Source organism: Vitis riparia, chromosome 8 (genome assembly GCF_004353265.1).
Source record: "Vitis riparia cultivar Riparia Gloire de Montpellier isolate 1030 chromosome 8, EGFV_Vit.rip_1.0, whole genome shotgun sequence".
In the NCBI taxonomy this organism is placed as follows: Eukaryota; Viridiplantae; Streptophyta; class Magnoliopsida; order Vitales; family Vitaceae; genus Vitis; species Vitis riparia.
This window is the reverse complement of record NC_048438.1, coordinates 21822962-21847224: the sequence shown is the minus strand read 5'-3', so window position 1 is coordinate 21847224 and position 24263 is coordinate 21822962. Positions and strand designations below refer to the sequence as shown.

Here is a 24263-nt window from a genome sequence, read left to right as displayed (position 1 = left end):
TAAATGGATTTTTTTAAGTATGGGCAAGGCAGGTGGAAATATTTTAATAAATATCAAATAAATAATTGGTACCCATTTTCAATTTGTACTTAGTTACAAAGCGTAGGGTGCTTTTGTCAACCAAGGAGAATGTTCAATAAAGTAGACATCTTACCTGCATTAGGGTAATATCGTAATTTCGTTTAAAACCAGGTCATAGTCAACATTTTTGCCTACACGTACATACTTGTATGTTCACCAAAGTGGATCACGTGGAGACCACCTATTGGCTAGGCCATATCCAACTTGAGACTTTCTAGAAGCCACAAAAAGAACTCTTGTTAGGAGTAGTAACCAGGCCACCATGGATGTTCATTTACATAAATAACCCTAACATCTCCCAATTGGATAGGAGAGTTGAAAGGAAACTTCCTAGGGCTATTTTTGTCTTACAGAGGAGCTTTTCTTGGGTATGGCCAAAAAGTACGCTTTGTTATAAGCCTGGAATAACGTGTGTTGACCACTAGCCGTTGGATTTTTAATCATCGCCTTATTTCCATGGGCTTTTCCGTCCAAAATAGGGAAGAAAAGAAGAAAAAGCGCTGAGGTGTCGGTTTCCAAAATTTAAGGGACAAGGGCATTATAGTAACTGTAGAATTCAAACGCATAAAAAGCACCGCCTCCTTTCAGCTGGCCGGTCAAACTCGACGATTTTGGGTTCGAATATAACGTCTACGATCCGGAATTTTACAATCGCTTACGGTGTTTTCGACTCACACGCTTCTGAAATGCATTCGAACTCCAGACCCTCTAGACCCTCCCAACTTTTCGCCTGGAATGTCGACAACAAGCAGTCCAATGGATCTGGAGATGCCACCGCGTTTGTTTAGCTACCACTAAAGTTACACTGACCAATTCCCTTTTATCAGATAAATTGATTAATTAATTAATTAATTAATTAATAAAAGTAAAACAGATAAAAATAATTTACCGAACTGAAATTCAATTTATTTCGGATTTAATCATAAGAGGTCGGGGTCACGAGTTGAATGGAATAGAAAAGAGACGATATAAAATCGGCCTTTTATCTTTTGATTTAGCATGGAAAGAAAGGATGAAATCATGGTGAGGGCAACAGATTTGAGTATACGCTAGATAATAGATAAAAGAGGAATTGAGAGAGGTAGTAGCTTTTCTGGGGCTAGGTTTCCTGCATGTGAAACATTGAAAAAAAGGCAGTCACGAGATCTAGGGTTGTGTCACCGAAGCCACCAACATGGCAACAGGAGGAATGATTACGTTGTTGGGACGGTGCCGAAGGCAATGCCATTTGCGTCTTTCATGTGAACTCATTGTTGCATCCTCCATGTTCCATGGCCATCATTTTGCTGTTACTTGACTTGTAGATAACGTCTTTGATCATCTCCAACTACACTTTCACTGAGTTATTAATGAGTATGAGAGAATTTGTGTTTAGATTGAGTTTGTGAGGAATTGGAGGGTTAAGGGCAATAATGACAGTCAAAGATAAAAGGGCAAAGGACATGTTTGGCTACCGGTTTCTGATTGCAGAGGACACTTCTGAAATATTCCGTATTCTGGATCAGAAAATAAAGACGAAAGATCCGTAGATGCCTTCATTCTCAAATCTTAAGAAGAGTTAACAATTTATTAAGGAAAAAAACAAAACAAAGAAAACCTTTACCCTATTGGATATAAACCCTTTTTACAAACGTTTTCATTTGTTTTCAAAAATAAAATTTTATTCAACAATTTAAATATGAAATACAATTTTCGTGACTTATTCTTTACGAAAATATTATGCATTCATATATAATGTCAAATTTTTCAAAATTTTCTTTTATTTTTAATTATTGCTCTTGAGTACCATACACAAAAAAAAAAAACTAAAAACACCAAAAATTTATTCTAAAAAACAGTTTGTGTTTTTAACAAATCCCAAAAAAAAAAAAAAATCATCAAAATTGTATGGAACGTGTTTTTTGAATTAGAAAATCGATTTCAATTCCAAGGTCTAGATTTCTCACATGTCTCTTAGACGCTTGCATTGGTGGAAAGTCAAGAATGGCATTGGTGGAATTCGTCATCCCAGTAGTACACTGCACGCATGGCATGAAATTAGGCGTTTGGGACCCATTACGAGACCAAGCTTCATTATGAAAAAGTCAGCACCATTTATGTGATTCTACTTATTATATATTTTGCTGTTTATACCAGAAGGTCCAAAGAAAAACAAGAAGAAAATAGGAGAAAAGTCTACGAGTTGGATAGGACGATTCTTTATCATAAGATAGGATTGACTTGATCCAACGACTGTCTAATGTCTTATATGGAACCAATATGATTAGTGGGTCTCACTTACCATCTAGATGCCCAATTTATAGAGGTCAAAAGGACGGCTTCTTCCCATGCCTTGGTCAGTGACTTTGAGACACGGAGCTTTGAATTGGGTCAAAATCAACGCAACCAACTTGCATATGCACTGACATAGCTGTACTTTCTCCTCCACATAATGGTAGCAAGAGTTCTTGAACCAATGAAGTTGTGGGGCTGACAAAAGATCTTATCGTCTGTAGCCATTTGGCGTAGAGAAAGAGTGGTGACAAATAAAGCTAATGAGAACTTGGTTTCTTTCTATTAATTTTGAAAATATGCTTTAGTGATTAAACTTTGACATTTTATACCAACATGAATGAATACATGATACAATTATCCAATATTGCAGCAAAACTTGGCATAACTCTATGTCTTTTATAAATTCAAAGTTTGGAAATGCTATATGGAGTTGAGGGATAAGCGGTTAGCGGACCTGCAGGGCACGCAATGAGTCCTTACCTTGTCTTCTTTGCAAATTTTGGATTCTTGCACATTCGGATGCTTAAAGGAGTGACTTCCACCATCTCATCTTCTTGAATGTACTCTATGCAGTCATCTAGACTGTAATCCAAAGGTGTGTCAAGAACCACTGCACACACAAAAGAAAGGGGAATGTCAATAACAAATTGCAGAGAACCAAGCTATACAGCTGTTAATTTATTAACTGCTAACAAGGACAAAATGAGAACTACAGAAAAGCAATCAGTACAGATATTCCTCTGAAACAAGAGGACTTTTTTTCCCCCATTTATCACAGCTATCAATCACACTACACAACATAATTAAGCTTCAGTTTTCTCTCTTGAGTTGTGTCGTAGATCTGTTCTAAATACAATAAGGTGAATGCTAATTACAAGAACTAGGAGAAGTGACATTCGGTTGAGATGCACCAGACCAATTCCTCAGTTGGTCTGCTTCATACAAATATCTTTGCCTACTCTTGGCAGCCGCACATTAGCAAATGGAAGGATACCAGACTATGACAAAGACGACATTTGATTTCTTAGAAAATAGTAAAAAAGAACAAATGAATATGATTAACATTTTATTTCTGTCCAAATTCACCATTTTCAATTGAACACGACAAAATCATGATATTGCATTTTATACAACTTAAACATACATAAAGGAAAAAGCAGCCTTCTTCTGGGCTTTTTCTCAGGTAAGTGAATTTTCTCAGAGTTGCTTTGAAAGAAAAAAGCAAAAAATAAGTGATGTATCTGGGCTTTTTCTCACCAGTTTGTTCCTTGTTGGACCGCACATTTGTTGCAGCCTTCTTCTTGCACACATTTAGGGATAAGTCACCAGGACGCTGATGAATGCCTACAATTTGTCCTTTATAAACGTCAACTCCAGGTCCAACAAACATCTGCCCTCTCTCCTGTGAACTACAAAGGGCATAAGATGTTGTGCTTCCCTCCTCGAATGCAACCTGAAAAGGTAGTAATATTACCTTAGGAATGTTATTTGCACATCACAGGTAAGTTGAAATAAATTTGTGACGTTAAAAATTTACCAATGAACCCTGATCCCTGGTATTAATATCACCAGCCCAAGGTCCATAGCTATCAAATATGGTATTGAGAATTGCAGTGCCTCGAGAAGCTGTTAAAATTGCATTTCGCAATCCAAGAAGGCCACGGGTTGGTATCTTGTATTTAAGTAGTGTAGTTCCCTCAGACCTAGTAGACAATGAAGTTCAAATTACAAGATCAATGTCACAGAAACTAGGAGCTAAAGGAATGGAAAACTAACAATAGTCAGGCTAGTGACATGAACAAAGAAGAGGAGCAAATTAATAGAACTATACACTGACACGAGCATATATATATATGATGATGATGATGATGATTTAACAAAAATAAAAAAATCAAACAAACTTGGAAACAAACATGGGATGTCACTGTTTCAGAAAGTGTCTGGCTCCATTGATGAATCCATTCCTCTAATGATATAAAAGTTGAAGCATATGGTACCACACAAGCTGTTTGCAGCAGTCATTCACATAACACAAAATTTCCCATTGTATGCTCCTAGGAATATGATCCATACAAATAAATGATAAAAATATCCTCTTTCAGAAGTGGGGGCTTAGGAATCAAACAAGCCACTACACATCTGTTGGGGAGTGAAGATCTTCCATTTTCAATATAACCACAGAGAGAGATTATAAGATAAATTCCCCAGTCTATATCGATGAAATAATCACCTGATTTTTCAGTTTGTGGTCAAACAAGACCCAAGTGTTTTTCATCTCCTTTACTTTTTCACTCACAAAACTCAATAGCCAGGCTAGACAGTCATGACCATAGCTTGATGTTCATTTTGGATAAAAACAGTAGCAGGAATAAAAGCCAAATCTAATTACTAGAACTAATACAGAGAGAAAGACAAACTTTTACATGCATCTTCAAAAAAAAATGTTTGCATAAAAACTAACATAAATTTTCCACAGGTCACAGTTCAACAGGTCAAGGGATGTCAAAAATGACAATCAAGCAACAAATATATATCATGCACATGTTCTCTACCTTTTATGCTAATGTATGTCAGAACTTAAAAATAATTTCAATTGAATGTCAAATAGTTATAAATAAGACACAAGAAGAAAACTTTTCACTTTTTACATACCCAACTCCTTGCATATCAAACATCTGCCCACGCCTTTTGCCAAGAAGTTCAACCACAGAACCCATGTGTTCTTCTGGTACCTCCACAGTGGCAATCTGCAAGAATATAAAAAACTTCTGAAAAACAAGCATCCTGGTAAAAGAAAAGTCAAATCATGTCCGTGTGTGTATAAACTATAAAGCATCTTTATCAGTCTATTTTTTGCCTTAATAAGAAAATAGCAATGAAAATTGTCTTGCTGCAAAAATCACCTCAAAAGGTTCCTGCAACTTGTCATCCACTCTTTTGTTGATAACTTTTGGGGGGCCCACCATGAATTCATATCCTTCCCTTCGCCTAAGATGCAAAATCATTATAAAGATATCCATGCATTAAAAAGATCAAGATCAAGAAAAAGGCTTAGACTTACATGTTTTCTATCAGTATGGTAATATGTAAAGTACCCCGCCCACTAACAATGAATGTATCTGCAGTTTCACCATCTTCAACTCTCATAGCCAAATTCCGCTCAATCTCACGATAGAGCCGGTCTCTTAGGTTTCTACTGGTAACATACTTTCCCTGAAAGGGAATATAAAATATCCAATTGTAAAAGTTGCACCAAAATGAGGGTTTGTGCATGTTCACAAAAATATTGATATTGTTGAAAGAGAGAGAGAGAGAGAAAACCTTAATTCTCATTCATATTATTAACTTCTTACAATAGAGAAATATATATATATAAGGTTAGGTTGAACTAACTACCATATATGTGACCTATATTAAGAAAGGAAAGAAAGATTGTACACTATAAATACATTATATTCAACACTCCCCCTCAAGTTGGAGCATACATGTCATATGCACCAAGCTTGTTACAAATGTATTTAATCCTAGGACCTCTGAGAGATTTAGTGAAGATGTCTACTAGTTGATCATTTGAATTAACAAAACTTGTAGCAACACACCCTGATACGATCTTCTCTCTAATGAAGTGACGGTCAACTTCAATATGTTTGGTCTTTTCATGAAAGACCGGATTGGATGCAATATGTAATGCGGCCTGATTGTCACAGACTAGCTTTATCTGTTCATCTTTTCCAAATCTCAATTCCTGAAGGAGTTGCCTCAACCATATGAGATCACATATTGCCAAAGCCATAGCTCGATACTCAGCTTCGGCGCTTGATCTGGACACTACATCTTGTTTCTTACTCTTCCAGGAAATTAAGTTACCTCCAATAAAAACACAATACCTTGAGGTGGAACGCCTATCTGAGAGTGAACTAGCCCAGTCTGCATCTGTGTAACCAACAATTTGGGTATGGCCCCTGTCTTCATACAACATACCTTGGCTTGGTGTTTCTTTAATATATCGAAGAATGCGGATCACAACATCCCAATGGTTGTCACATGGTGACTGTAGAAATTGACTAACCACACTCACAGGAAAAGAGATATTTGGCCGAGTGATGGTGAGGTAGTTTAGTTTGCCTACAAGTCGTCGATATCTCCCAGGATCTCTTAAAGGCTCCCCCTGTCCTAGTACAAGTTTGACATTTAGATTCATAGGAGTGTCAACAGGTTTACATTCTAACATACCTGTTTCTTCCAAGATGTCTAAGGCATACTTCCTTTGTGACATAACCACACTTGAACTGGATTGAGCTATTTCAAGTCCCAGAAAGTACTTGAGTTTGCCCAAGTCTTTGGTTTGAAAGTAGTTGAAAAGGTGCTGCTTTAGTCTTTGGATACCCTCCTGATCACTGCTTGTAATGACAATGTCATCCACATAAACTACCAAATAAATGCATTGGCTTAAAGAGTTATGATGATAGAAAACAGAATAATCTGCTTCACTCCGAAGCATTCCAAACTCTTGAACAACTGAACTAAAACGCCCAAACCATGCCCGAGGAGATTGTTTCAACCCATATAGAGAGCGGCGTAACTTGCACACTAAACCAAACTCCCCCTGAGCAACAAAACCAGGTGGCTGCTCCATATGCACTTCCTCGAGAAGTTCACCATGAAGGAAAAAACATTCTTAATATCCAACTGATAAAGAGGCCAATGACACATAGCTGCTATGGAGAGAAATAAGCGAATAGAAGCAATCTTGGCAACAGGAGAGAAGGTGTCACCATAGTCACAACCATAAATCTGAGTATAACCTTTAACAACCAAGCGGACCTTAAGGCGATCAACCTGACCATCAGGACCAACTTTAACAGTGTAGACCCAACGACATCCACTGTAAATTTACCAGGAGGTAAAGAAACAAGATCCCATGTGTCATTGGAGTGCAGAGCAGTCATTTCATCAACCATTGCCTAGCACCACCCAAGATGAGAAAGTGCCTTACTAGTGCTCTTAGGAAGAGAAACAGAGGATAAAGTAGAGACAAAGGCAAAATAGGATGAAGATAATCAATGGTAGCTCAAAAAATTATAAATAGGATGAGGTTTACGAGTAGATTGATTACCTTTCCGAAGAGCAACAGACAAATGGTCAGTAGATGACAGGGCCGAGGTAGGAGAAATCGGTAGGACAAGAGGTGAGTCATCAGGTACCTCAGCTGAATAAAGAGGAGGAGCAACAACACGATGTCGACGATGATAAACCTGAAGAGGACGAGAGAGCGCATCTGAAAGGAGGGATATATAGGGAAGTGGCAATACTTCAGAAATGGGAAGAGATTCAGAGGATGAGAAGAATGGAGAGTCCTCAAAGAAGGTGACATCAGTGGAGAGAAAATAACGATGAGTGTCAGGAGAATAACAACGATAGCCCTTCCGAAGTCGAAAGTATCCCAAGAAGATGCATTTCGTAGCCTTGGCGGAGAGCTTGTCCTGTCCAAGTGTGAGAGTATGAACAAAACAAATATAGCCAAAGACACGAGGAGGAAGGAAATAAAGAGGTTGGGTAGGAAAAATGAGAGAATGAGGGATTTGGTCATGTAATATAGATGAGGGCATACGATTAATCAAGTAACAGGCTGTAAGAACAGCATCCCCCAAAAAATGAAAAGGAACATGACTATGGAGAAAGAAGGTACGAGTTGTCTCAACAAGATGTCGATTTTTATGATCAGCAACCCCATTTTGTTGAGGAGTATGAGCACAAGATGACTGATGGAGGATCCCATGTTGGGACATAAAAAAAGTAAAGGGTGTAGAAAAATATTCCTAAGCATTGTCACTGCGTAACACTCGAATAGAAACATTGAATTGTGTTTAGATTTCAGTATAAAATTTCTGGAAAATAAAGAATAACTCAGCTCGATTTTTCATCAAAAATAACCAAGCACATTTTGAATAGTCACCCATGAAAGTGACAAAATACTGAAATCCTAAAGTAGACGCAGTCCGACACGGACCCCAAATATCAGTGTGGACAAGTTCAAAAGGAGACTTTGCCCAATTATTCAAACGCTTTGGGAACGAGACACGAGTATGTTTCCCAAGCTGACACGACTCACACGCAAGCGACGACAAAGTGGAAAAACGAGGGACCATCTTCTGGAACTTTGAGAGACTAGGATGACCCAGACGACTGTGAATGAGAAGAGGACCATCGGTGGAAATGCAAGCTGCAGGAGATGAAGGTGATGTGAGGTGATAGAGGCCTTGAGACTCACGCCTTATGCCAATCATCTTCCCCGTACTTCGGTCCTGCAAGATCACAGATTTATCAGAAAAAGTGATAGAACAGTTAAGAGTGCGAGTTATTTTTATTGATGGAAATAAGATTAAAAGGACACTCAGGGGCATAAAGGACAGAATGGAGAGGTAGGGAAGGGAGAGGATGAGTCAAACCAATACCTTTAGCCATATTTTGGGAACCATTAGCTAAAGTAACAGTAGGTAAGGCAGAAGTAGTAGTAATAGAGGAGAAAATGTGTTTATTACCAGAGATATGATCAGATGCTCCAGAATCTAGAATCCATGGGCCAAGAGAAGGAGACTGAGTAAAGCAGACAGAGACATTACCGGTCTAGGCAACAAAAGCAATAGAAGCTGATGTGGTTGCCTGATATCGGAGATAGGCATCATAATCACTACCAATCAATTTTTCCGATGTGATAGTAGGAGATCCAGAGATAACGGATGTAGAAATAGGATTTTTAGTCGCCATATCCACTTCACCTGAGATTGAATCACGTTTGGATCGAAGAGAGCCCTAAAGGGAGGTCGGATCACAGCTGTGGAAGAAGAACCTGGTATGTCGGGACCCAAATAAAGGAGAAAAGTGACTGGAGATGAAGAAGAGGCCTTTCCAAGGCACACACAGGCCTTGGCCAAGGAAAGGAGCTGCCGTCGGAGGCCGGAGGAGGCTGAAAGAAGACCCGCGGAGGCTAAAATGCCAAAAAAAAATGGAAAAGCAAGGTTCGGAGAGGACTGACGGAGGCTTAGAAGTGCAAGATGACGCCGAACGAGCCTGCTGGTAGAAGCTCGACACCAGAAAGTGGGTCATGCGCCCTCACGTGCCGACGCGTGGGATTTAGGCCGTCGAAGAAAAACGGCGCATGGGAGGCGCGTGGATCGGTTTTTGGCTCCGGTGCATTGAGAAAAGTTGCAAATCTCCTTTTTGCGCTCCTGATGATGTGGTCGGTGTTGGAAAAATATCGGCGGAAAAAAAAAGGTCGCCGGAAAAGTGTTGACGGTGATGAGGGTTTTTTTACCACGATATGGCTAATCGGAAAGTTTTGGGAGATGGAAAAGGTGACCGGAATGAAACACGGTCACTAGACAGATTCCCAGAATTAATTACACGGGTAAATCAGAAAGAATAAAGTTTTCTCCCTTGGCTCTAATACCATGTTGAAAGAGAGAGAGAGAGAGAGAAAACCTTAATTCTCATTCATATTATTAACTTCTTACAATAGAGAAATATATATACAAGGCTAGGTTGAACTAACTACCATATATGTGACCTATATTAAGAAAGGAAAGAAAGATTGTACACTATAAATACATTATATTCAACAGATACAATGATAGACATGACTAAGTAGGCAGACTTATTAAGTAGAGAAATCAACACAGATGGCAGGCACACTACATGCAAAGAGTAAGCCATGATCAATTACAAATTTGTAAAAAAGTTCTTTGAAAACTTTAGAATTAAAATTTACTTCCAATAAAGCACATTTCTACAATAATTTGGTATATGCAATGTAGAAGAGTAAGTATGGAATTAACATATTGTCACTACAACAATCTGGTACATTCAACCCAGTTTATTGGTCTCTAATAACTTCCTAATCCATAATATTTTGAGCACTTCACACCATAACTGAAAGCACTTCTACCTTCTTATCAGTTGTTAGTATTGTATAAGACGTGATGAAAACAAACTGCACATTAAGAATCAAATAAACTATTTCCTTGTATTTCGTGAGTACAACAGCCAAGATTACCACTGAAAACACATACCTCACGGCCAACAAAAGGTGAAGTATTGATAGAAAAAGCCATTTTCACTGTTGGCTCTTCTACCTTAATGGCAGGTAATGGCTTCCCAGAACTTTTGTCGGCAATTGTCTCTCCAATCTGGGTAAAGAATGCAAATTAATCACAATAAGTTTGAAGAAAAGGAAACCATTTGCACAGTTAGAATTTATATCATAATTTTTTATAATAAATCTCATAAAAAAATGTGATGTCAAATCAATGCAGAAATGATGGTCAAACCATGAAAACCTACTGAAATTCTCACCTGAATGTCATCAATACCACAAACAGCACATATATCACCAGCTTCCACAGTTGCTGCAGGAACCCTACTGAATTTTTCATATACAAAAAGTTCACTGACTCTTGCATATCTACAAGCATCTTCTGTGGTGCATACCTAAAAAATTCAAATTTAATAAGAATAAATGTAACATGTCACTTTTGTGTATGAGAATCTAGCAGAGACTACAAAATCATTTGCTTTCTTTACAACAGTTTTCATTTCAATTAAAAATCAAAGCAAACTCACCCTCACATCCATTCCCTTCTGCAAAACCCCAGCATGAACGCGTCCAATAGCAATCCGACCTTTATGTTCATCATATTCAATATTTGTAGCCTAAGATAGGTTAAGAGCAATTAATAAAAAGTATAATAGGATACATAATGAAAACATTAAATATCAGACAAGCAAACGCCTTAGAGCGGTAAGATATATAAAAGATGGAAATTGGAACTATTTCCAATCTTTCCTTTTCAATCCATGTTATTTGAAGTAATTATTCAATCAATTTTTTGTTATTTTATCAAATAGTTGAAGTGTGGCAATGGAAGTTACTTTATTTTTCTTCGAATTTATAGTCATAACTCATAAGTAAGAAAAAGCTACAAGAATTGTCTGACAGTAAAGTGGAAGCTAAAAACTTGACAAGCAATCTTTGATCTGGCTCAGGTATACAGAAGGAGTACTTGATATATCGGTTTCTAATAGGATGTTAACTATTTTACCATACTAAGAGTCTTCTTTCTGAAAATTGAATATTTGTGCAAACAAATATCCTGTAAGTCTGCTTATTCTTGCATTTAATAAGTGAATTAATCCACCAAACTTTTGGTTTTAGTAAGATAGATCCAGGGCAAATGATTCATATAAGATCCAATTCTGACTTTTCTTACACCCATCCAACAAAACACCACTTCTGATCCAATATAAAACAATCAGATTCTATTTTCTAAACTCTTTTTTTCCATTATTAAGTCTCATACTAATGCATTTGCCTTCTTTCAAAAATTTTCCAGGAGATTACTCTTGAAGTATTCCAAGGAACCATGTCAGATAAAAAATGGAGAAGAATCAATGGGATAAACAACAGGAGACGAAAAGTGTCAAAACTGGAATTTCAAAAACTACTAACAAGCATTTGTAGTGCACCATCTTTGTCAATTCGTGGTCCAGGTATACATCTAATTATAGATTCAAAAAGTGGTCCAAGATCATCTGCCAAATTTTCAGGAGATAGTCCAGCCTTTCCTTTGATACCACTTGCATATATCGCTTGGAAATCGCACTGCAAGAAAATGAAATTCATTTGGAGATTAGACTATAATCTTGATTTCTGATGAAAATGAAGTATTTGTAAAACTTCAGAAGTTGACAGAAAAAATGAAGTAGCAATATCAAGAGGTGGCTGTTCTTTAACTTTCCTGCTCTCACTGGGATCTAAATGAGTTCATAAAGATTGTCCTTGAGCCACTGTTCAATATGAATCTAATCTTTTGCCACCATTTCTTCTAGACCGATCCAAATGGCCTAAATTCATCCTTTCATAGATGAGATGGAGTTCAAAATCCCAGTCTAGGATTGAGAAATCAATTGGTTTCCAGATCACAATCCAATATGGACTGGCATATTGCTACTTCCAATAACATCTTATAATAGTACCTGTTCATCTGTAGCATTCAGTTCAATAAAGAGTTCAAAAGTGGCATTGATGACATAATCTGGGCGAGCAGAAGGCCTATCGATCTTATTAACAACTACAACAACAGCATGCCCAAATTCCAGAGCCTTCTTTAAAACAAATCTTGTTTGTGGCATCGGCCCCTCAACAGAATCTACCTACAAAAAAAAGGCCATATGTATTTTCAACATTGATATTCATGAGGAAGATGAGGATAATCAGATTATAATATTGGATCAGAAGGAAAGCTCACTAAGAGAAACAACAAAGCACAAGAAAAAAAAACATAAAACCAGCATCAAGAAATCAGAATTTAGAGGAAAAAGCAATTTTGCTGCAACTGCATTAATTCACACGAGAATTTTATTTATTTATTATTTTCACCTTTGACAAAGTAGAAACTAACATGATGAGTGTCCAAATAACATAGATATAAGAAAGTACCACTAGAAGAACCCCCTCCACCATATTGAGTATGCGTTCCACTTCACCTCCAAAATCAGAGTGGCCAGGAGTATCAATAATGTTTATTTTTGTATCCTTATAGCCGATTGATGTGTTTTTGCTAAGTATTGTAATTCCCCTTTCACGCTCTAGATCATTTGAGTCCATTATTCTTTCCTGTACAAATTGGTTATCACGAAATACCTGCATACAAATTAGCATTTAGAAATACTCATCAATCAATCCTCGTCAATGATTTGTTTGATATATTTATTATTTACTCAAATCGTATTAAATGACTTAGCTTGAGGTTTATGGCTCTGTAAGGAAAAAACTTAAACTAATTGAGGAGACAACTTGTGGCATTTTCTTCAGATATTATATGCAGAAACCAATTAGAAATGAAATTCTGAGCTGTTACCTTTGCTTGCTTCAGCATTGCATCCACTAATGTAGTCTTTCCATGATCTACATGAGCAACAATCGCAATGTTCCTTATGTCTCTTCTTCGCATTAACTGCCTCTTTTTCTCTAAGATATTATACAACTGGTGTTAGAAGTCTCGAATTGCACCAAGATATTGGATGCACCATTGCCAAACTGAATTTCACAGGAAACTATTATGATTTTAACACCATAATAAGATTCAAAATATAAAAAATAAAATTCATAAGATTGTAACACATGAGATTGCTAGTAGATATTTTAAATAACAAGAATTTGAAAATTAATAAACTACACAAACCAAATCGCAACAAAGGAGGAATTAATGAAAAAAAACGCAACAATATTCTGCAGAAGATATCATAAAAATAACAAAGCTAAGTCAGACATTGATCATAAAAAGAACATTTCAGACCTCAAGAAAAATCAGAAGCGAACCAAAGAAGGAACGAAATAACAAGTTCCGTTCGATTAGGGAGAAGATTCACTAAAAAGGGAAAACTAACATCGAATCTCAAATTTATCTTTGTTACAATCTCCACTCTTTCTTGGACTCTAAATTTGAGTTTCTTTTCTTGTCCTCGGCTTTCTCGGTACCCGAACAGGGGACTGAAGTTTACGTATAAATAAAATAAAATAAATAAACACCTTTGGCAGTTTCTGTGGAAATAGAGCATTTGATCGGAGCGGGGACCGAATTTCTGAAGGGGAATTTGAATGGTGTTGTGGCAATTGGAGATGAAGGCAATCTGCAATTGAATAGCAGAGATGACGAGAAACAAAGGCCTCTCCTAGAGTTAGGGTTAGGGTTGATGGAGAGACGAGAATTGAGAGGTTTGTGAAATGCGATAGCCATCTCCATTGCTCTCAAGCCTCACAGTGCTTCTGAGGAGAACTCTGAGAGTTTAAAGCAACGGAAGGGATTTGAGAAATGAGGTTGTTATTGAAACCACGACACAAGGGCTTTGAAGTTTGGCTGCTTGGTTATCGTTTAAATTTAGCCACGTGTCTTCTCTCTGAACTCATTACATTGGCCACGTCATCACTTTGGTCCCACTGCTACTGCGAAAAGAGAACTCCAAACTCCAAATATGCGGTGTAGCTTCGATTTTTTTGGGCTGGCCCTCGTTGCGAAGTTGAACGCTGGGAAAGGGCCCAGTTCAGTCTAATACAACTCCGCCATGGCCCATCCAGATATAATGTTCTATCTGTGGATGCATGATGGGCTGGCTTTGACGCTTTATTCTCACAGCCCAAGGTTGTTCTGGCCCAACTGGATCTAGTATCCTCCCGTGACGATTCTCTTTATTTTGATTTTCTAAAAAAGTTACAACACTACCATAAAAAGTTATTCGACAAAAGGCAATGACTTTGCCCTTTACAAGTCATCAACACCAATCAAAGTTCCAACAAATCCCACGGACCGTGTTGCCATATCTCAAGGCTTAACCTATCAATTTCCATGTAATTGGCCAACACCCCTAACAAACAACATCCACTCACATTTCTTATTCCACTTCCCAACATCCATTACATCATGAATAAGCCCTTTAGACATGTGTACACGCCCCGTTGGATCCTTAAGAACCACAAACGACTTACAATAATCGTTTCTCATGAATAGATAATCATACTTTATTAAGAATTTTATACTATTTATTATCACGTGAGACGTGGGCATCTGGGAAACCTGCCGCCAGCCCTACACGTGCCCGCCATCTGAGGGAATTTCGTCAGCGACTGCATGGGCTGTGACAACGTAGCTCCTATGATGCGACACTAGCCTATCAGCTTATGCCACGTTTGGTCAGTTAAGGAAAAATGACGGTCTTGCCCCGACACGTGTTTGGGTGTTCCACGGTCCAGTCGCAGTACCTAACCCTGGTGGGGCCCTCCAAAATCTTTCGGCCGACACTCTCCGTGTAGAGTTAAAAATTGGAGCGGAGATTTTGCGGTGGTGTCTCTCTGTTTTCTATATTCGAGTCTAGTCCTTTGGCGTTCCTATATTTTCTTTTTACTCCCAAAATTTTTCTGGTTTTCTTTTTATCTCCCGATTTGTACTTATCTGAAATTAGAAAAGGAGAATTATGAAATACATGGGGCATATGAATAAAAAGTAAAGGTTTTATTATTGAAAATAGTTTTATATTTTTTAGAATAAAAAATAATTATCCACTTTAGAAAATACATTTCATAAATGTTTAATAAAAAAAAATTCAAGGATTTGTTCAATAAACATATTATTTTAGAAAAAATAAATAAATATTTTGAGATATTTTTTTGGAATATTTTAAAAAAGGTTATAGTACTTTACATAGAGAATAAATTGAAATATATATTTTTATATTTAATTTTTTAAACAGAATTTTGTTTACATTTAATTTCTTAAAAAAAAATAGATGATTAACTTGTATTTAGATAAATAAAAAATAAAAAATACTTTATGAGCACATATTATAATGTATTATATAGCAAAACAAATAAATTTTGAAAAAAAAATAATTAATGATTTTAAAGAATTATAAAGGCTAAAGAAAAATAATTTAAACAGATTTATCATAAAAAATATAATTAAAATTTTATATATTGCCAAGTTGCTTAATAATCATATTAAATTAAATAAAGTTAAATGACTTTAAAAAATATATAAAAATTAATTTTAAATCAATTTTTATTTTCCTTTTTTTATTATTTCATAATTTTCTTATATAAAAATAATTTAATAATTTTTAATCCATTTTTTTATTGCTTACAATTTTTTATCTCTATTTTCTAAAAGCTAAACATAAAAAAATAAATTTTAAACAAAAACCACTTTAAGGATGTATTTGAGGGTAATTATCTTTTAAATGATTTTAGTAAAAATATTTTTAAGAGAATCAACCATCAAAGTTTCATTATAAGTGATTTTTTAATTTTTTAAAAATGCTAAATAAATTTTACCAAATATCTTAATTTTTCTTCTTAAGATAAAAGTATTTTTTAAAAACACGGGCAACCCGATTTAAGTAAAACTCTATATTTTAAAAATAAAGAAGGTGAAATGAAATATGAAACATAAACCAGGGCAAAACCAAGATATAAAAAAGGAGAAGGGCACTTAAACAAAACTAAAGTCTCATCTCACTCTCACATCAGGTCTATTTACGTTGTCCATTTTCACTTCACCTTTTCCTTGGAGAATTCTCCTTCCTCTCTTCTTCATGGTGTGTATGTGGCTCATACTAACAGAGCAACAATAGTAGGCTAATGATCAAACACTTTACTCTTTCGCCTTCCCTCCATCACGACTATTGCAACGCATACCCAGTCTTTCTGCTATGTTGAGTATTGATTACAGAGCTTCTACCAGCAATGGAGACGAGGACCATGACGATGAAGAGATCAGAGACATCCATGCTCTAACCCCACCTCCCCCTCCTCCTCCTCCACAGGTTAGCAGTGGCCGTAGAAGAGAGGCTTGGGAGACTAGCAGCCATCGGTCCTCTTCCTTATCTACAACAAGCGAAGGAGCTTCAAGTGAGAATTTTACAAGCATGAGCAGGGAATTCAGTGCTCTACTGAATATGGCAGGGTCGGCTATTGGGAACAATGGTAGTGAAAATGATGGTGGGGGTGCCGGAAACAACTTGGGTAGGATTGGGGAGGAGGAGATGCCGGAGGAGACGAACCCGTTGGCTATCGTGCCGGACACTAGTTTGATGGACCCTGTCCCGTCTCCAAGACATGTGGCTGCAGGTGCAGGTGGGCTTTCGACTACGAGTAGTCACAGTGAGGTGTCTGTGCAGAGGGTGAAGAAGGAGGAGGTGGATGCGAAGATTTCAGCATGGCAGACTGCGAAGATCGCCAAGATTAATAATCGGTTTAAGAGGGAGGACGCCATAATCAACGGCTGGGAGAGTGAACAGGTTCAGAAAAGCACATCATGGATGAAGAAAGTCGAGGTAACATAGCAATTATGCATGTCAATTGTTTTGATAATAGAGTTCAATTCACTGCAGATTTGTAGACATAATTCAACTTTTTCAATGGTTTTTGTTTTTTTTACTACACTCCCTGAGTTTGTTATCAAACACTTTCCTTTTTTTTTTTTTCCTTTTACACCGTGTTTGGTTACTTGGAAAGTATCCAGGAGAGGGCAAAAAAAATGTTACCTAAAGGAAATTTTCATATTTCGAATGTCATGGAATTAGGGAAAAGAATAAATATAGAGGAAAAGAGGAGAAAAGGTGGTAAAAGATTTTCTTCTGATTTTCCTTAAATAAAGGTGTGAAAGTTTTTTTTTTTTTCCCCTCAACTTTTCCATAGAGAATCAAACTAGAAAACATAATTTTCTCCTTATTTTTTACCCCTCTATTTTCTTTTCTTTAGATTTTCTAGGGAGAGTTTTGAAGAGTAAACATAATGCAGTTGATTTTGTGTAGAGGAAGCTGGAGGAGAAAAGAGCAAGAGCCTTAGAGAAGATGCAGAATGACGTGGCAAAAGCACACAGAAAAGCAGAGGAAAGGAGGGCATCAGCTGAGGCTAAGAGGGGAACCAAAGTGGCTAGGGTTCTTGAACTAGCCAACTTGATGAGAGCCGTTGGAAGGGCTCCAGTCAAGCGGTCCATCTTTTGAGTCCTACCATGCTATATGATACTTGATTTCTACAACATTTATAAATACTTCAATACAAGGACACATAATAATTGCCCCTAATATATAAGGGTCCCTTCGCATTTTGAACTATAAGGGTACCCTACATATATATATGGGATTGGGGCAATGGGAACTGCAGGTTGAGTGTTTTGTTTCTTCAATGGTTCAGTTTTCCTCTTGATGCATCATCATCGACCTTGCTTCTCAAGACCAGTCACAGACACACTGTGATTGGTCACAGGTGGAGCCGGGATTCGCAAACCAAGGGCAAAAGTGAACCAACTTCGATGACTGTGTGATGATTTTGAAAAGGGTTTGGTCTTGTACAGTTGCTTGTAATTTTGCAATGGAATGGTATTGGCTACTAGCATGTAATATGTATGGCCAGTAATCGGTATCCTTTGATATAAAGGGGTAGTAGAAGTAGGCATCCTATTCACAAAATCTACATGCAAATCACATGGTGACTGGGTCACCATTGAGTCACATCCCCCCAGCCAATGCATATCATGCACCCCAAATTTCATTTTCGGAAAATCACGTCATCTGAGAGGTTAAGGTGCATGATACGCTAGGCAGGGGAATTGTTTTCATGAATATTGCTAGGCAGTGTTTTAATATGAAGTACGATTAAATTTGACTCACTAAACCACAAGAATCCGACATGAAATACTTTACTGAATACGTGAGTACCTCGAATTGGGTAAGTTTGCCACTTCTTTTACGTCATTGAAAAGGTAAGGCAATATCTTCCAAAGTGGTAAAATGGTGTTGGAGAAGGCCCTGCTTGAACCTGAAGGAGCTTGCAAGCTGCAGAAAATCCCTTTTGTCGAGAAGAAGAGGCTGCAGAAAATCCCTTTTGTCGAGAAGAAGAGAAGGAGAGAGTAGTGGAAACGCGTCTTGTCTAGAAAGAAACACCTGCATCACACCTCCCCCATAACCTAAAAAATTCTCAGTGCTTCATCTCACTTTAAGCCTGAGACACTTCTTGTTTCATAAAAATTCTCAAGTCGTCTTCTCACCATTAAACCTTAAATATGATGATGATAAGCCACCTCCTATGGGGTTGGATGGGAACCCAAGAGACGAACTTTTGCATAGAACAATTGCACAGTGGAAAACTGAAATGTGTAACTTTTCCACTCAGTTCCAGCAGGGTGCCATGGCTCCTTGACTGATGCCAACCTGCTTTTCTTTTTTTCATTCTTTATCCCAGCTATACAATCTGCATCTCTTACTGACTTTTTTTCTTGATTTCATCATTTCATTTTTCATTTCTTTCAACTATGCAGTGAAGTAATATACTAACTAATTTCTGAAGCTGGATAAGTGTAGGAAGCACAGATGCCCAGTTGCTGGTGAAGTGTAAGCTTGCTACATAAATGGAAAAAAGTTGCTGGACAAGTAAAACCCGCAGGCAGATTGATTTTCTATTGCTTTCATCTACTCACATAGGAGACATATCAGCTGGAGTTCTGTTGTAAATCATGTTCTGTTTCATCTCAGACTTTAATAGATCCAATTTTGCATAAATTTCTTTACTCTCAGGATGGTCCTTGTCACTTGCTACAAATTGATGAACCTTATTATCAATCTCAATCCAACTACTACCTGCCTCTTTACTCACCTTTAGGTCATTCATTACTGTTCTCACCCTTGCCGCCTCATTTAACATTCCTCCTCCAGCATACAAGTTTGAAACAAGTATATAAGAGCCAGCCTCTTCGGGAGACAAATCAAGCAAATGTTTTGAAGCTATCTGACCAAAATTCAAATCCCCATGTAGCTTACACACATGGACCAAAGTTCTCCAAAGCAGAGGTGAGCCAGAAAATGGGCTTTTGTTGATGAAACTCATGGCTTCTGACAAATACCCAGCCCGGCCCAAAAGATCAACCATGCACGCAAAGTGCTCAATTTCTGGCTTAATCCCATATTTTGACTCCATATCATTGAACAAACAAAACCCTTCTTCCAATAAACCAGAATAACTGCAAGCTTGAAGAACCGACAATATTGTGATCTCATCAGGAACAAATTCTTCCTTTTTCATTTCCTCAAAGAGAATAAGTGCTTTTCGACCTTGGCCATGAAGCGCATATGCAGAAATTACAGCATTCCAGGATATAGAATCAAGGTAATTCATAGAATAAAAAAGTTGGCAAGCATCTCCAATGCTTCCACATTTTGCGTACATAGTGATGACAGCATTACCAACACTAGGATTTGCTTCAAATCCTGTTTTAATGATGTAGGCATGAAGACATTTCCCTTTAACCAAGCAAGCTTGATCAGCTGATAAACTAAGAAGCCGTGCAAAAGTTACCGAATCTGGTTTTATATCAGCTAATCTCAGTTGACTAAACAAAGCCATAGCATCTTCTTCATTATCTCCATCAGCTCCGATAAATCCAGATAGAATTGCATTGAAAGAAGCAATATTTTTATCCAAGAGACTATGAAAAACCAATCTTGCAGACCGAAGTTTCCTACATTTGGCATATAAATCTATCAAAGCAGTTCCAACACTTACATCATGGACGTAACCAAGCTTTATAACAAAACCATGGATTTGAAGACCCAATCCCAAATTCTTGCACTCTGAGCAACCATCAAGCAGAGTAGCAAAACAACAAGAATCAAAACCAACACCAAGCTCAAGAATTTGTGAGAAACCCTCAAGAGCCTTCTTACCATTACCATTTTTCACATATCCTGATAAAAGTGCAGTCCAAGAAACCAAATTCCTCTCACCCATTCCACAAAACGATTTCTCAGCTTCTTCAAGCATTCCATGTTTTACATAGACTGAAACTATTGCATTTCCAACCGAGATCTCATCCCCACAGCCACACTTAATACACATTCCATGGAATACTCTAAGAACCTCCACATCTATATCACCATTGCAAGCACTAATTACATTAGTAAATGTATAGTCATTTGGTTCCAAACCAGAACCCAACAAATGAAGAAAAACCCCAATTGCTTTCTCTCCACATCCCGCCTTTCCATATTCTGAAATCATGAAATTCAAACACCTAACATCTTTGTAAGCTAGATTGCTATACACTTTTTCTGCAGCACCCAAGTCTCCACATCTCGAATACATGGATATTAAAGAAGTACCAACAAAAACATCCTCATCAAACCCCCTTTTTATAACAAAACCATGGATTTGCTCCCCTCGAACCAAATTCTCCAATGAATCACACGCCTGCAAAATTACCGAACAAGTATGCTCATTGAACTCCTCCCCAACCCAATACATCTCCCGTGCGATCCGAAATACAGATTCAACATCATTAACCTGCAAATGCACCTTAATTAAAGTAGTCCATGTGATTGTGTTTCTTACAAGCATTTCATCAAACACACTTTGTGCATCACCCAATTTATTAAATTTCCCATACAAGTTCACGAGATTATTGCCTCGAAATGCATCGTTCTGATAACCCAGTTTGGCTAAAAACGCATGAATAGCCTGACCCAACATGAGATCTCCAGACCCAATTGAGATCTGGAGCAGCTGAGGCCAGTCATTGAAGAGAGGGTTTTGGTCAGAATCTGAATTGCAATAAACCATGGAAGAGTGGGTGGTCTTGGAATTTGGGTCTTGAGCATTGTGCCCTGGGTAGGAGTTGAAACCCGTATTGGCTGGCCTTGCTTTCAATGGAGAAAAGGCAGGGGAGTTCAAGATTTCAGTACTGTGCGGCTTCGCTTCAAATGGAGAAAAGGCATAAGCACGTGGAACCAAAATCACGGAGCCGGTCGCAATGCCGGTGCCGGTGGCCATGCCGGTGCCGGTTCCGGGTGTAGAGGCTGTGAGAGCAAGGGTAAACATGGAATTTCAATCAAAATTTTGAAACATTGGGCCTCTAGTCACGGCTCATGTTAGAAAGTTATAAACCTCAGAATCAATTTAGGAATGAGAACGCCACCCCACATGGCTGCCACCAATCCACCCAAGTAGGAGGTGGCATTCCACTAACTCCAATTTCTATATTTTGCACTTTAGTCCTTCAAGGGTTTCCATCCATCTCCTTTGCCTTGCATTCAGATCTTTTTTTTGAGAAAATGTACTTTAAACTTTTGTGATATGAAAACACTTCAAAATTTTCACCATATAAGTAATGTCTCCATAACTTTAAAGCAAAGACTATGGCAAGATATTTCTACTCATGGTTCTTCAATTGCCTAGAAGCATATGCAACCACTCTTCCTCTTTGCATCAAAACACATCCCAAGCCATTTCTTGAAGCATCACAATAAATTGTATATCTTTCGCCATTAATAGGAGTAATTAGCATTGGCGTTGTTGTTAGTCTCCTTTTTAGCTCTTGAAAGGATTCTTCACACCTATCATTGCAATCAAAGTTCACTCCCTTGCGTGTCAGTCTAGTCTTTGGGCAAGCAATTCGAGAAAAGTTTTCAATAAACCTTCTGTAGTACCCAGCTAGTCCAAGGAAACTACGTACTTCAAAAACATTATTGGGTCTTTCCCACTTTGTCACAGCTTCCACTTTTGTTGGATCCACTGAGATACCCTCTTGAGAAACCATGTGCCCCAAAAATTGAATTTCCTACAACCAAAAGTCACATTTCTCCAATTTGGCATATAACTTGTGTTATCTAAGTGTTTGAAGTGCCATATGCAAATGATGATCGTGTTCTTCTCTACTCTTAGAATATATCGAAATATCATCCACAAATACCACCACAAAATGATCCAAATAAGACCGATAAATAAGATTCATCATGTCCATGAATGCAACTGGAGCATTGGTTAACCCAAACGGCATGACCACAAATTCATAATGCCCATACCTTGTATGAAATGCAGTCTTTGGAATATCTGATTCTCGTATCCTCAACTGATGATAACCAGATCTTAAATCAATCTTTGAAAAATAGCAAGCCCCACATAACTGGTCAAATAAGTCATCAATCCGAGGTAGCGGATAGGATTTGTTAATGGGTTAGGCTTTAAGAAAATCATAACAGTTAGTGTTTGATAATTAATTAGGGAAATTAATATGCATTGTAAATATTGTTTAATTCAATTCAAATTTGATTTGAAAACCTAAAGGTATATAGATTAGAGAATATGAGAATTAAAAATTAGCAACAGTAAACTGTATAAATTTTCATGATTAGGAAACCTAAATTATGTTGTTTCATTTCAGTTCCTCATAATAAGCAAAGATCACCTACGTAGAAGAAACACAAAAAGGAAACTAGTGTAAGGTAGAGAATTTTATACTATTCTAGGGTGTATCTGATTTCTTTCCTTGAATCATTTGTTGGAATTTCATGTTATTTCTATGATTTCATAAAATGTTTTAATGTGTCATTGCATCTCAGTTTATTTGCATTAAAATGTTACCATGATATTGGAACATATATTGGTATGAAGATTCATGGTTTTGTGTTGTCAAAATGGTTCATGGTGTGGTTGCATTGCAAGAAGGATTGGAATTCTCACAGATGATATTCAGATAATTGATTGGTGGGAAGTGTTTATGTGATGCTACAGGCATTATCATATTGTTTATATGGGACCGTGGGTCCTTGGGTGAAAGTCCCTAAAGCCCTCGAGGAAGACACTCCGATGTGGGTGTATGGGGTTGGTCATGCCCTTGGGTTTTAGTCCCTAAAAACACGGGGTTGGTCTTGCCCTTGGGTATGAGTCCCAAAAGACACGGGGTATGACTTGCCCTTGGGTGATGTCTCAGAATAGTCATTATTATATTGATCAAGTATCTTGTGGAGCATTGATATCTGATGTATAGATTGTTGGGGGTCAACTGTTTATCAGTTGTGAAATGATGGATGATTACAAGCTTAGCGACACTTGCACTGCTTAAGTTCACAAGAAACGCTTATACAACTTAATCGACTTGACATTGCTAAGTCACTCTTAAGCCACTTGACATTGCTAGAATTTTTCAGAATACTTCGTGCAAAAGCATTTCTATAATTTTTTAGAATGAACCATATAAAAGGCAATGATGAAAATATTGATAATTATGAATATATCGATATTTTGATTACATCATAGATATATCAACCGATATTTTGAACAAAATATCGATAGCCCTATATAGATCAAAATGTAAATACATATATATATATATATATATATATATATATATATAATATAATTTATCATATTTGATAATAATATTATATATGTTAATAAAAAATATAAATTTGATAAGTATACATTGATTATTAAATTATATTAAATATTATTATGATATATTTAATTCAATTGTATTAAATGATACAAATAAATGATGATAAATGTATAATTTTTTAATATTTAATTA

At 37.1% G+C, this 24263-nt stretch overlaps 3 protein-coding genes across 3 annotated transcripts; 1 reads left to right on the top strand and 2 right to left on the bottom strand.

Annotated features, from left to right (window-relative positions):
• Window positions 1-2613: 2613 nt before the first annotated feature.
• LOC117920483 (putative elongation factor TypA-like SVR3, chloroplastic) lies at window positions 2614-14229 on the bottom strand. The gene is made up of 14 exons (XM_034838047.1): window positions 13943-14229; window positions 13272-13381; window positions 12851-13054; window positions 12388-12564; window positions 11861-12013; window positions 10975-11064; window positions 10708-10842; window positions 10425-10541; window positions 5417-5568; window positions 5259-5343; window positions 5008-5102; window positions 3893-4058; window positions 3613-3808; window positions 2614-2965 (listed from the first exon to the last, which is right to left on the bottom strand). The coding sequence occupies exons 1-14, from the start codon at window positions 14154-14156 to the stop codon at window positions 2832-2834; spliced, it is 2028 nt and encodes a 675-aa protein (XP_034693938.1). The 5' UTR covers window positions 14157-14229; the 3' UTR covers window positions 2614-2831.
• A 2232-nt stretch (window positions 14230-16461) lies between these two features.
• Window positions 16462-18308, top strand: LOC117920450 (remorin 4.1-like). Its single transcript, XM_034837989.1, has 2 exons — window positions 16462-17238; window positions 17719-18308. The coding sequence occupies exons 1-2, from the start codon at window positions 16615-16617 to the stop codon at window positions 17908-17910; spliced, it is 816 nt and encodes a 271-aa protein (XP_034693880.1). The 5' UTR covers window positions 16462-16614; the 3' UTR covers window positions 17911-18308.
• A 321-nt stretch (window positions 18309-18629) lies between these two features.
• LOC117920449 (pentatricopeptide repeat-containing protein At3g14730-like) lies at window positions 18630-21937 on the bottom strand. Its single transcript, XM_034837988.1, has one exon. It carries the CDS (start codon window positions 21773-21775, stop codon window positions 19379-19381), a length of 2397 nt encoding a protein of 798 aa, XP_034693879.1. The 5' UTR covers window positions 21776-21937; the 3' UTR covers window positions 18630-19378.
• Window positions 21938-24263: the final 2326 nt, after the last annotated feature.